Here is a 14998-nt window from a genome sequence, read left to right as displayed (position 1 = left end):
GACCAGTAGGATATTCATTTTGACCAACAATCCATGTTTGCGTACAGTAAGGGACTCTTCAGGTTGCACAGGGAACGGACACAGAAGGGCCGTCCAAAGAAGCCCTGCAGCCACCAGCGGGTCAATGGGCCGCCTCAGCACCAACCCTCTCCCGACTGGCAGCAGCAGCACCCAGGGTGTCTGGCGGAAGACCGGGAGAGAAGCAACCGCAGAAACCGCCACAGGAAACTGCCTGCAGCTAGCTGCTCGGCCCAGCAGCTCGAAGCCCCATGCTCACCAGGGAGGAGGGGGAAGTCTGCTTCGTCGCCCTGGGGGAGGGTCGCTGGTAGACCGTGCTGTTCCAGGGAAGCAGGTCCCCTAGAAGGGGACCAGCTCTGTTTGTTGACACTTCTGTTGGTTTGAGGCATGGGAACCCTGTTTCAGAGTCAAGTGTTTTATTATTTTAAGGTATAGGAACCCAGTTTGGTGGCCTCAGTTTGGTGTTGGGGGTATGTGGTGTGGGGGTGGTATGGTTTGAGCCACACCTGTATTGGGTCTAGGTAATTGGGCCGAGGATCAGGGTGGCTGTAAAGCTGTTGCTCGTAATCAGCAAGCAACAGTTAAAACACCCATCCCCACACACACACAGGAGAGGAGCCCTTGTTATGACATGCCCAAGCCCACTTGCTACAATAAACCGGTGTGTTTTCTACCCCATCGCCTGTGTTGGAGGGCCCTGAAAATGCCACTTAGGTGCCATGTGGCAGGCGGAACTGGCACAGAGACTATGTCAAAACTTGGACAAATAAAAACAAAACCTATCTTTATGGTGATTTATTGCAAGTTCAGTCAGGAAGACTACCTAATTGTCAGCAGGTGGCATTCATCAGTTCCGGAATGCAGCCATTTAATCAAAGCCAACCACAACCCCAGGGGAGTCGCTGGGCTCCCTGCCAGTATTTGTACGGCCGCTTGCTCTCTCGCTCTCTCGTGTCATTTTAGATGCTAAGCCAAAGCGCTCGCCTTGCTCAAGTGCCGTCATTAGGCTCTCGAAGACCCAGACCATCCTCTTAACCATTAGCAACACGTCCAGCATTTCCCTACTTCATCCACATCATCCTACAACATCCGATTCTGCAGCGTCCCCCCCCCAAATTCTCAGAGCTGTCTCCACTCTTGAACTTGAACCTGAACGTGAACCCTCTGAAAGAGCTGTCTCCGGTCTACAGCTTTCCCAGTTGAGTGAACTGGCCAACTGGCAGGTCTATCCGACAGCGTGTATCCCACAGGGCAGCCTCCTCCCTGGAAGAAACCTTCGCAATGGCTACACCCGTCACCTGCTGCCGCACTCTTCAACCAGCAGAGGATGGGAGAGAACCAGGAAGTCCTCCCCTGTCATCCATTCACACCTTGGGCGATTGGATAAATATATCGGCAAGCGGCGATTGGCTCGGACCATCAGCAGTTTTGTTTTTTTGGGGTGATTTTTGGCGGGCGATTTTTGTCCTTTTATTTTGATAGTTTAAAGACCTGTAAAGCACAATTCAAAGCATGCAGCGTGTAGGAATAGGAACTGGCATTCTGCGGGGGAGCCGCAGCCGCCGCTGCCTCCTTTGTGGGAGCAGAGACCGAGGCAGGTTTTCTCTGGGCTAATTACATAATTTGATTCTTTAATTTTTTTGCTCTCCTTTTGGAACTTCTCATTAAGCAATTGTTTTAACCCATCCTCAACACTCCACAGCTGGTGAGACCCGGTGCTCCGTCCCGGGCTGTGTTTGCGAAGACAACAAATTACTTACTTTACCTCCTTTGGCTTGTCGGTTGCGACAGTTCTAATCAAAATAATCCCATTTAGGATTGCAGAGGGAGAGGAAGAAAGGGGCCACGGGGAACCCTGGCACTGGTGTAGGTACCAGATGTGCTCGTCTTGCACGTACGAGTCAGAGGGCGAATCAAACCCCATGGCACAATGCGCCGGCTGGGCGCACCACTTGCCCGTCTCATCTGTGCGGTATCCGCAAGGAGCGGTTACGTTTTGTATAAGCATTATTACTGGACATTTTGACCGGCAAGTTTATAATTTATCAGGGTTTTGTTGTTGTTGTTTTTTAAATCTATTTTACGAGGCAAAACACGGTTATTACCAGAGCCAAACATCAAGGAAGTGACGTATTTCCATAATGCACTTTTCCGCGGTTTCGAACCCGAACACAGAAGTCACATAGTGCAAGAACAGGCATTGGGGGGTTTGGTGGGAGTGAAAAAAGTACCGTTCTCCATATCACATCTCAGTGTACCATCAAAATGATTTTCAAGCTGTTATTATAAGGTTAGAAAAGTTACATAGTGTTGCTTTATAATAGGCCTTGTAGATATAATAATATTAGATCTAATTATAGTAGATCTAAAGGCATAATATAAAGCAACACTATGTAACTGTACTATGTGGGTTACTCATATTATAAGTGAAGATTGACTGGATTGCTAATTTTCAGCATAACATTTTAAATATGTGTTTCGGGCACTTCAGAGACCATATTAACTTGGTGAAAAGGAACATCATAGGTCCTCTTTAAAGGAGAAATTTGGGAAAGTAAATGTCAATTAAGTGCGATGTACAATATGTATTGTGAACAATACCTCCGAACAAACTCCAGCGTTGCTGCTGCTGCTACCTGATATTCAATATTAAACACATAATGTAGAAATTGTAAAAACAAGACAGCCAAGGCCGTTATTAAATCTGGCATGGGAGCAGGGAACACGGCCCTCCATGGACAGCATCCACTTGTTCGCAAAACCACACATAAAACAACAATTCAATTAGTATACTAATGGCTGCGCACCCTCTTCGCTTTTGTCCTGTTCGGAATTGAAAAGGGACCCCCTGACATCTTTGAAATTGTACTTTATCTGGAAAGCAGAGCTGCCACAGGAGTTACCTCTATTTGCTATGTCTACTTAACTGTATTAATCTTCAAAAGAGTACGTTTATTGAATGAGAGTTTTACCGGGGGGCTGGGCCTCGCCATCGGCAGGAGCTGTGGTAGTCGCCTATGAGTATTACAATTTAGATGAAAAAAGGCATGGAAAAACACGCCAAGCCACTAGTCCGTAACTTGTCGTTTTTACTTCCACGTTTCAAGGGTAAACGCATTTTTCTTCAGCCTGGTCTCAATATGATCATCGTGTCAATAATGTGCAGGCCAGCGAGCAGAACATGACAGGCAATGGATCCGAAAGACGGTCCACGGTCACACACTGGTAATGAGCCTCATTAGTGCTTTGTAGACCGTGCACACCAACACCTACAACCGGCACTGACGGCTGCTGCTTAACAACAAAATTGGTTTGTAAAGTCTTTCTACATTGAATGACAACATTGTTAGCGACACCATTATTAGTAACTGAGCGGAGACTCCTTCTCCTTTAGTTTCTACTTCATTCTCAAAAAAAGTTATTGATATAGGTCCACAAATACTAATTACCACACTATTGTGGTAAAATACCAGAAACATCTACTGTAGTCAAATGGGAAAATTATCTAATCCAGAATCTTGATCAATAGAGAATCAATTTTTAAATCGAATTGTGACGCGAAGAATCATCAAATTGAATCGTGAGATTCACAAAGATTCCCACCCCTATTTTTTTTCCACCTACTGTATGGTTGTTGCTAGCAAGAGGTCTAACTTTAGCTCGCCAACGACATGGACAGACACAGCCACAGACAAATACAAGCTTACACACTAAAACAAAGATAATGTACTTAACCTTAGCAGTCCAGATTTCGGTGAAATCATACCTAAAAGTTAGCTGCTACTGAGCTAACGTAACGTTAGCTAACATTATTTGCTTTGTTTTTGGTCGTCAATCAAAATGTACACCCCTAGCTAGGACTTTGACGTAAGCAATGTTTTTTAGTCTTGAGTTGTACGTTTTGCTACGGCCGATAAATCGTTTTTCACGTTACCGCTCAAACCCGCTGCTTCCTCTTTTCTGGAACGCGGCTGAATACTGCAGCTACACCAGGTGTGCCATCTTGTTTCCCTTCCTGCAGCGTGCTTCCTGCCTGGTACCTGCCTGCATTCCGCACGAGCCTCAACTCTGATCGGATGCAAGTCGAAGGCGCTGAAAATCGTTTGCTGAACACATTAGCCCAAGCGTGCAAAGTTTTCGCGGGCCTCGCCCTTTCAGGCCCGCCCCTTTACGTCCGACCGTCTGGGGTTGGGAGTCCTTGTCGGGCGGGCCTTGCCTGCGAGAGCCCCAAGCGGAGCTGCACAGGCCAAGCGGGGCGTGAGGGGGCCCTCCTTTCCCCGGGCGTCACAACGCCTTGCGTGCCGGGACGCCTGTGAGGGAGACCTACTAAGCTAACCCGCTCCCCGATCTCCTCGATTCCCTCTGCTGTACTCTTTCTGCAGTAGTGTTACTGTATTACTTAATTCTATTATTTGAAGAACAAGAACAGAAGAACAATCTTTATTTGTCACACAGCACACCACACTACAACACATGCTTGCACACACACACACACATGCACATGCTTTGGATGGGGGCCGGTGAAATGAGGCCTCTGCATTTAACCCATCCTGGCTTGTCCGTCCTCCGGGGCCACAGCCAGGAGCAGTGAGCAGCCAGGAGCAGCTATTTGATCAATTATTAGCGTCATTATTATTTTATGCTTAATTATAATGATTATAATTAATGGTATTACTGTGAATTTATACAGTAGTGGGATTATAATTGTGATTTTCCACAGTATAAAGTTGATTACTGTGTTACTGGCTTATTACATAGTACTATACTGTGAAGAATATTCACAGTAATTTACTGTGCTTACTATTTTCTTACTAGCGGGTCGTCTAGTAAGCAGAAGGTTGCTGGTTCGATCCCCGGCTCCTCCTGGTAGCGTGCAGATGTGGCCCTGAGCAAGACACCTTACCCCCTAACTGCTCCCCGGGGGCCTCTACATGGCAGCCCACTGCTCCTGGATACATCAGATGCTAGGATGGGTAAATGCCGAGAAAGGTGAATTTCCCCGTTGTGGGACTGATGCGGGTTATGTCAATTAAAAAAATAATAATAATGTGGAGCAAGCCCTGGGAAAGCCGAGCCGCTATCTGAACCTCACTTATACGAAAGGACCAGGCGGCCAAGCGAGCGTCAACGGCCGTCGACATATTTACGGGGCCTCTGCGTCTGACGGGACTCGCCGGGCCACAGGTGCAGCGTTGTGCAGATGTTTTCAGATAAACGGAACCCCGAATTCCGGTCTCCCAAATGAATGAATAAATGATGACCCCGATCCTCCTCCGGACATGGACGGGAAGTTGTCTCCCTCAATTCTGCACCCGTCTGTGTGGAATGGTGACGGAATGTTGCACAATTCAATGTATATCCAAGGGGTTCCCAAACGGGGGTCTGCGGCCCCTAGGGGTCGACCTGGGTCTTGCAGTTGATCCTCAGCAAGGTTTTGATTATGTCTTCATTTGATGTTTTTATGTATTTATTATTTGATTGTTTTCTATATTATAAAATATCATTTCATGTAAACAGGCTTGTTTGTCTTCCCAGAAAAATAGAAGGACGGTGGCTTGTTTATGGTGAAAATGCCGTTAAATACATGTTGACAATTATTTTGCGTTTCTCTCCTCAATAATCAAATCATAGTATGGCTATAACTCCATGCACTGCCTTTGTTTTCAGAAAAATATTTTCTTTCTTTCTTACCGTGAAATAAAACTTTATATACCATATACAGGACACTGTATATATCAGCCGAGCCCCCTTAACGTGAAATAACACTATATATACCATATACACTCTACTGTATATACCAGCCAGGCCCCCTTACCGTGAAATAACATGGATTCGTTTAACGACCTGGTCCTTGGAACGGAACTCGGTAATTAAGTGAGGAGTACCTGTATTTAAAAATTGCGATAATTGGTGCAATATCATTAATTATTTTATTTGTATGACACTACTTTATTATATATATATATATATATATATATATATATACATAAAAATATACACCTGTATAACAATGAATGTTTCTTTTTGTCCATTAGGCCCCTCGAGCTCAAGATCTCTGGTAGAAACAAGATAATACTTATTAGGCCAATGCTGTGTGAAAAGTATAGTATGTAAACGATCATCACTCACTTCGACTTCAAAGTCGCGTGCAAGAACGCCACAACATCAAAATTCCATCGTGATGCGGAGCCGCTGCATCACAGTGTTTTGTTATCGCTCGGCCCCTAAAGGTGTAAAGATGTCCTTTTATTTATCGCAATCTCGTTTATCTCGGAAAGCGCACGCTCTCCATCTTCCTCCTCCTTGCACATGGTTCAGTGTGTGTGTGTGTGTGTGCGTGCGTGTGTGTGTGCGTGTGTGTGTGTGTGTGTGGAGGGGTAGGATTGCGAGCGGCGTCTCGGAGCCGTCAGTCTTCTGCTGAGCCCCGCGTCTCGGGGCTGGATTACGGCAGATTAATGGAACAAAGCCTGTTATTGATTTTAATCAAGAAATTAAAGCGGAGACACCGCGGGACTGCAGCCAAGTTCAAACAAACTCTTCCAGAGAGAGGGAAGAGAAAAGAGAAGAAAAGAAAAGAAAAAAACGTGACGCGTTGTAATAAAAAAAAGGTGTTGCTCCGATGCACTCGAAACTCTGACGTGAAAGTTGGGCTCTCTCAGGACTTTTGGTCCCAGTTATGTCTGGCAGATAATAATAATAATAATAATAATGATAATAATAATAATAATAATAACAATTGTAATAATATGGACAATAATAAATAGTAATATATTATAATAATAACTCAAATCATGGTCTCTCACCTGAGGGCTAAATTGTTAATTATTTTCTAAATGATTTTGTGTTAAAACCCTGAAGAGGACCCTGCTCCTTCGGGGAAACCTGAATACCTGATCCTATTTCAGCTATGACAACATGCTAGACTTTCAAAAAGCGTCAAACCAAATCATTTTCATTGCTACAAAAAAATGCGTTTTTCATTCTTTCGTGAGCATTTTCTTAATTTTGGGTAACAGACTGATCAAATTTCTGGCATTTCAAGCATGAATCAGGCTTAAGTCCAGGCTCCAGACTGCGACGTTTAGTCGCATTTTGCGGCCATTTTTGAAGACAGTGCAACAAAATTGTAGAACTAACAGCTCCAGTGCAACTTACAAATATGCCAACCGTTTTTCTTTGTTTTTAATCATCATTTAAACACTAGGAAGGTGCGAGAATGAGTGTGTGTGTGTGTGTGTGTGTGTGTGTGAGACAGTGAGATAGAGAGCGGAGGCTCTCGCGGTGTCAACAACATCAACACTTAACGGCACATATTGAATTTAAATTTTTTTTTTACTTTAAAATGAGTAAAATCTTATTTCAGAGCCAATGCCCGGGCTGCCGATCGAAATATCTTGCACTCCGAAAACCTCCACACGTGCCTTCACTAAACATTATCGTATCGGAGAGCGCCGCCTGAGATTCCTCTGTATTCCTCTGGACGGTCGCTCAAATCAATCAATGTGAAATATATGAAAAGTAATTAAGGAGAAATGGGTTTACTTAAAAAAAAAAATCTCTAAAATAGCACCGAGGTAAAACATTTTTTTTTTAATGACTTAGTGATTTTTTTCTGTTAAAGCACGACTCCACTTTGAGACGTTTTCCTTTAAAATTAAACAGCACATCGTTATTTCTGTAAATTGCCTATGTCACGCCCACAGCCTCCTAGCCCCAATAGGGGCCGTTTGTCTCTCTTTATCATGGACAGGTCGCCCGACGCTCACCCCTTCCTGGTCCCCTCTGCCACGCCTTCCTCGCGCACCGCTCCTCACACCTGAGGTCCATCACTCATCGAAGCCTGCAGTACTCATCCCCCGGCCTTCCATCCACTCATCGCCAGCTAATCTAGTCTAGTCACCGCGCTAACCCCGCCTTTCTCCCGTTCACGTCCAAGCCGTTCCCGTCCTGCCTCGTCGAGCCTGGCTTCCTCTCCCACCCTTCCGGAACCTGGATCCCTCCTTCCTCGTCCACGCCGTCCCTGCCCTGTCTGGCCTCATCCCGTCCAGCGGTCCCGCCTTCCAGGACCCGTCCGCCCGATCCAGCCCGACCGGGTCTCACCCTCTGTCACGCCAGTGACTCACAATAAAGCCCCATTGTTAAACACCGTCTGCCGGCAGTCTCTGTGTCGTCCGTCTGAGTCCCCCCTGGCCCTGGTCGTAACAGTCTATTACCAAAGCATTCATCAGTAATACATTAAAGATGGAAAAAATATGAATGTGTTGCATGTCGATTTCAGGGGCGCTTCTAAATTTTGTGTTGGCGCCACTACATTTTTCAATAGGGAGCACCAGTGCTACTAGTGGAAAAAGTCAGTCCGGAGCCCTGAATTCCCACCCGATTGAGCCTGTGGTTGGTTGGGGAAAAAAAAGCCTCCGGGACTAAAAGTTGCAACTTTGAGTTCTGCTCACTGCGACGTTCATTGATGAATAACGGTCGAGCATGGGCATGTAAACAATGCTAAACTCATTAACCGGCTCTCTCAAGATCGTTTTCATACTTCATATTATTTCACACATTTCATGTTATTGCTTTTGGTACGGTTGCTACGCTGTAGGGACACTGGAATTGCGGGAAATGCTCCCGCAGTTTTTAATAGCCTCCATGGTTCATTTTAATTAATGCCCAAAGTTGATCATAAAGCTGTGTTAAATACTCAAAAACATACAGCTCTGCTGGCTGTGTGCCATTTGGTGTTTTTGGTTGATGATTTCACTTGGTGGGAGAAGCTGGAAGCAATTAAATTGCGCAATAAGGAATAACATTGCTTTTTAATAATCCATTCGACAATTTCACAAAATTAATAAAAAGCCCATACCTCACATTTGCAGCAGAGTAGTCTATTGCTGTAATGTCTCTGAGAGCCTTAATTTACTGTACTGTGCTGTATCTAGAGTTCACTTTTACCTGCCAACCAGAAGGAATTGGCCAAAATAGTCAGATAGATTGTTCTTTCAAACTCATTACAGATATTTAGGGAATCGGTATATTAAGATATCATTCATACAGGATGTAGAGATTCTGAAGTGTGATTGAAATGCACAGGCTACATACACCGATAGGCCACAACATGAAAACCGCCTGCCTAATATTGTGTAGGAGGCCCGTGGAGGCACGGACTCCACAAGACCTCTGAGGGAGTCCTGTGGTATCTGGCACCAAGACGTTAGCAGCAGATCCTTTAAGTCCTGGAAGTTTTGAGTTGGGGCCCCCGTGGATCAGGCTTGTTGTTCCAAGCTGCTTCATCGGAGCATCTGTGGCAAAGAGGTTACTGCCATCAGGGAATACTGTTGCCATGAAGGGGTGAACTTGGTCTGCAACAATGTTTAGGTAGGTGGTACGTGTCAAAGTAATATCTCATCTCTTCCCCAGGTAAACAACGCACACGCACCCGGCCATCCCCATGACGGGAAAGAATATGTGATTCATCAGACCAGGCCACCTGCTTCCACCCTCGCTCATTGTAGGCGCTTTCGGCGTTGGACAGGGGTCAGCAGGGGCACTTTAACCGGTCTGCGACTACGCAGCCCCATACGCAGCAAGCTGTGATGCACTGTGCGTTCACTGTGCGACACATTTCTGTTATCGCCAGCATTTACTTTTTCAGCAAAAATAAAAATTGTGCTACAGAAGCTCTTCTGTGGGATCGGACCAGACGGGTTGGCCTACGCTCCTCACCCGTCAATGAGCCTTGGGCCCCATGATCCTGCCGGCGGTTCACCGGTCGTCCTTCCTTGGAGCACATTTGGTAGCTAGTAACCACTGCATACTGGGAACACCCAACAAGACCTGTGGTTTTGGAGACGCTCTGATCCAGTCGTCTAGCATCACAATGTGCTCCTTGTCCAAGTGGCTCAGATCCTTACGCTGCTTCAACACATCAACGTCAACAACTGTCTGTTCGCTTGCTGCCTAATATATCCCACCCCTTGAACAGGTGCCATTGCAATGTTATCCACTTCACCTGTCAGTGGTTTTAATGTTGTGGCTGATTGGTGTATGTAGATATATAAGGTCTAAAGTATTACTATGTAATTATTGAATTAGGAGAGTGTCTACAAAAGTGTTCTACTACTATACTATATATTGCATGAGAAATTCATGTCAAAATTTCAATATAATAGAAAAGGCTGGCAAGGCTACATTGTGCTTTTTACTTACTTGTACTTTATAAGGCAGATAATATGTGTAAAGCAGAGTAATATTTTGCCTCGCTCCATTTAATGATATTAAAACAGATTTGACCCAATACCTTCTCTTACTCAAGCGGCAATTGAGAGAAATGCTTATATGTGAGTGAATATGTTTCGAAAGTAGTGCTACCTAGTGTGCCTGCCAACTGGAACCAAACTAACATCAAAATCCTTATCATTGAGGCCTCCGTGACCCTTTCCGCAGCGAGATGGAGAGGGGGTCGCCAGCATCTGAACCCTGCTGAGCCGGGCGAGGTCTTTAAACGCTTCAAGTTTGTTTTCCTCCGGCGAAATAACCACAGCAAACAAGCAGGACAGGCAGACAAAGAGTCAAGGTCTCTGGATGACTCGCCGCATTACTCACCCCCAGAAGGAGGCGGCCTTTTTGTCTTGCAGCTCCGGCTGTATATCACAGCTCCGGCAGTACAGCCAGGATGGGCCCTTGCCAGGCCTTACGTCAGCTCGCATTCCTGGGGTGCTACCCCTCTACCCCCACCTTCAGTTTTGGCTCTGTATCTATTATTGGGATCTGACTCTGAGCCCCAACCCCCTCGCCCCCCTCTAAGCAATTCTCATTCCTTGTGTCTCTCTATCCCTCTCTCGGCGTCGTTCCCCCCTCTCGCCCTTCGTTCTTGCCCTCTGTACATCAGAAGTAGGAGATTCTGACGGTGGTGCCGGCAATCCCCATTTTGGGGAACTTCGGCGGAGGCGGAAATCAGTCCCATTCAACGTCAACTGCACCAAATACCTGGGCCTTTTCTCCCGACTCCCGAAATCCAGAGTCGTCTAAAACACCTGCTGCGTTACGGACGCATCATTTGCGATTCCTAACAGTAATAATAAGCACAGTTCTACGTGTTTGTGACGTTTTATGCTAACAGCCAACTCATAGCCCCTCAGCCCATTCACCAGCGAACCAAAACAGAAACCCTCCCTCCCTCTCTCCATCTCTCTCTCTGACCTACATCTGGTAGTCCAAACTACTCTCTGGGGTGGGGTGGGGGTCTCAGTGGTAGCTCAGGGCTGGAGGGGCTAACACAAACATGGGCCCTGCCAACGCTACAGTATGTGGCAAGCAGTAAAGAAACGGGAGGAGAAAGGATAACTCAACTCGCTCCATTCCCCCAGCGGCTTCCACAAAGTTCTGCCTCCCCCCCTTTTTTTTTTTTTCCCATTTTTTTCGTTCCTCTCATTTGTAGATTCAAAGATTGAAAGTTGTTATTTTGTCACTATATGTGTGTATATATATATATATATATATATATATATATATATATATATATATATGTAGATATAGATGTATAGATATATATGATTGATATCCATAATACGCATCCATCATTTCTCAATCTCTTCCACACATATCCTCAGAATTTCTGCCTTTACTTGGCAATCTCCAACTCTGTCTGTCTGTGTGTATCAATTTCTGTATTTATATTTTTCTTTTTTTTTTTTTTTTTTTTTTTTTACTGAAAGCCGCTGGCCTGTTTCCAAGCAACCGAGACCCTATGCAGGCGCGGTCTCCTCGTGGGCTTGAAACTTGTTGAGCATGTCTGCACTATCTGTGGTACGCACCGTATGCAGAGACGGCTTGGAGCCCGTCGCTTTGCATTGAATGAATAACAAAAACAAAAAAATACAAATAAAACTCATTTGGATTACAAAAATGTTTAAGTACAACCATGAGCCCACTTGAAGAGGCCAGATCTCAAATGCACATCACACTGTACAGTACCAGCGATTATTATCATCACTGGCTGTCCACTTTTAAACGCAATTCACCAAATTTCATCATCCCAGCGGTGCTGCGGCGCAGTTCCGTGTCTGAAATCCCGAAAGGGGAAAAAAAAAAAAAAAAAAAAAAAAAAAGAAAAGTCACCGTTGGCGGTTTTGTCCTCCTCTCCCTACGTCGAGGGGCTTCCCGGCATGTTAAGCGACCCACCTTGGGAGTCGTGGCACGTATCTCGGCTAACGTGGAGGACAGAGCGAGGGGAGGGGGTGGGGGCAAAGAATGCCTTGATGCTATCGCCGGAGGAGCGTAACCTACCCTCGGCCTTGAACCGCGCTCCGCCAGCCCCGCGTGGAGGTGTCTGCCAATTCTCTTTTGCGGCCTGAGCCGCCTCGGTCACACTGCCCCAGACTCCCGTCTGCGGGAGGCAAACGAGGGCCAGCCGGAGCTGGGCGCCAAGAGAAGGCAGGGGAAGACGGTTTGGTGTTTGAGGGAGGACCCGCCTCCCCCCCTCCCACCTTCTCGGGCACGGGGGGGATGAGTCAACTCTCGTCTCATCAGAACAGGAAGAACAATCTTTAATCGTCACACAGCACACCGCACTACAACACACGCACACACACACACACACACACGCACATGCTTTGGATGGTGGCCGGTGAAATGAGGCCTCTGCGTTTAACCCATCCTGGCTTGTCCTTCCTCGGGGGGGGGGGCAGCCAGGAGCAGTGGGCAGCACTGGTCACTCGCACTAAAGAAGGCGAGCTTTCATCAAGTTGCTTGAAGGCTTTGGAATCGGGAGCTCCATAAATTGATTATCCTCCGCTCCTTCCAAATCCTACAGGAAACCGCTCAACCGTTCATGCGCTTCCGCAAGGAGGCGCGCAGCCACGGTCACAGGAAAAAAAAATGCACTCTTGTATTGATAGAAGGTTTCCGATAGAATTCATCATTTTAAAAAAGTTTTTTTTTTTTTTTTTTTCGGGAGTCGAGGAAGGGTGGATGGAAGCGGCGTCAAAAAAAAAAAAAAAAAGGGGCACTTACTGATTCCGCTTCAACTGTAGAACCAGGTCCAGGTCGTCTGATGACAGCTCTATTTCCCCGCTCTCCGGGTACCGGTCCTGCCAAGACGAGGAAAACAAACAGAACACGGGGTCAAGTCATTGCAGCGGGTAAATGGATGGACTGAGAGCGACAAGAATGACAGAACATTGTTAGAACCAACTGTCGGTCCAGCGGTTGATGGCTGCGTGTTTAGAGCAGGTGTGGCAATGTGTGGCATTTCAAGTGACGACGAAATCAGCTCATTATGGGAAAGCTGAATCGCTCGCGTCATTGTCCAACAGCCCAAAACGAGACAACGGGTGGAGGGGAATATGTAATAGACCAATCCCCTCCACTTAAATATACAATAAAGAACCCCTCAAAGGGATCGCTCCTAAAGAACATAAAGAGGTGAAACCAAATGGATTCTTCCATAGCTCGTTCATCTCAGTGGCGGTGTTCTCTCGTCGTCTTGGTTTCAGCCATCAAGATGGTCCCGGACAGCAGCAATAATGTGGAGGAACAAATACCATAATTACACTTCGTACAATTGCAATGTTCAACTGAAATTCGGGCAGCCCAGCCCGGCAAAAACAACTTGGGTGCGACCTTCGCGGGGCACCTGAAGGTAAATAGTCTTGAGTGACGTCGCCTGGGCCCCTGGGGAGATGTACTTGTAGTGTATGTGCTTGTGTACGTACACGACAGGGAACCCATAGCAACAGCTGTCAGTAAACCAACAGACACAGCGAGAACAGCGAGAGGCAGCGTCGCCGTCCCCCCCGGGCGGCCTGGAAAGAGCCGTTCCTTTCGAAAAAATGGCTGAATCTTATATACTCCCTGCTTGTCCTTGTCAGACACGCCCCCCCCAAAATGGGAAACCCAGAGCACTGGAGGTCAGCGCGGGACCAATCGCTTAGAAATTGGATATTATTATTGGAAATGCTCCTGGCCACGACCGCCGACTTGCGAGAGAACAGGGATTAATTAACGAAAGGATGGAGCCACTTCAAAACAACGTGAACGCTGTGTCCCGGGCCTTAAAGGGGAAGTAGAGCGGGGCCCCCCTTTGTTGATCGGAATGGAGAGTGGCTGCGGCGCTTGGAACGCTGGGACGCCCGAAAAAGCCTCCAGTTGTTTGGGCGGTGGAGGAGCTGGGAAACACCCCACGCGCTCTTTGATCCATAACTTCCCGTAAGCGTTTTCGACGGCATCGGGGTGAGGAGGAGTGCGCCGACCCGTCGGAGGCGGCACTCAAAGCGCGTTGCGGTCATGCACGCACAGGCAGGGGCCCCTAGGAGCAGAAGAGAAGTTTGCGCAGGGGGCTGCTTGGTTTGCCGTGAAACAGCAAACAAATATTTAAACAATGACCTTCCAAAAGGTATTATGCCTATTTCCCTCATATGTGTCGCAAAAGTTTGGGATTCCGTCCACCGAATTTGACTTTGCAACCGTTGGCAGGAAGCAGGGGACGTTCAAGCATAGATTTCCCCCCCGAAGACTGTCTCACTCTCCACACAGTTCCAACGCGTTGACAAGGGACTTGTGACCTTCACCCTGGGGACCGATAACGTGTTATCTCATTTGATCGTATCTTATCCCGTGTCCGACACAGAAAAAGACACCGACAGAGGTGAGGCGATAGGGGGGGAAAAAAAGGCAGAGCGGTGGTACGAAACCAGCAGGCAGAGTGAGAAAGAGACGGTAAACAAAGGACTGGGGGCAGTACAAGGACGAGACATCTGTTCCCACATCGCCGTGGCACCAAATATTCCTTATCCCCGTATCGAGGCACTAGACACAGATTACCCATAAGCAGAGGCTTAGCGAGCGAGGGAGTCTGTTCAAGGGAAATCAATTTTATTCGCGTGGCACGTTCCATACAAGCGCAAACTCTGCGCTTCACAGGAAAAGAAAACTGAAATTGTTCAACTATCCTCATGGGTGTGGGGGGGGGGGGGGTATTGGGACATGA

The 14998-nt window shown here is 46.8% G+C and overlaps 1 protein-coding gene across 1 annotated transcript in view; it reads right to left on the bottom strand.

The window, feature by feature from the left end:
• Window positions 1-14998, bottom strand: part of adam19a (ADAM metallopeptidase domain 19a) — a gene marked incomplete at its 5' end in the record, with an annotated part of 144460 nt that overhangs the window by 63531 nt on the left and 65931 nt on the right. Inside the window, one exon of the mRNA XM_080023546.1 lies at window positions 13024-13100. Coding sequence (XP_079879672.1) covers window positions 13024-13100 — 77 coding nt within the window. The remainder of the gene's footprint in view (window positions 1-13023; window positions 13101-14998) is intronic.

This window comes from Zeus faber (assembly GCF_960531495.2).
Source record: "Zeus faber genome assembly, chromosome: 22".
Classification (NCBI taxonomy): domain Eukaryota; kingdom Metazoa; phylum Chordata; class Actinopteri; order Zeiformes; family Zeidae; genus Zeus; species Zeus faber.
This window is presented reverse-complemented; position numbering and strand designations above follow the sequence as displayed.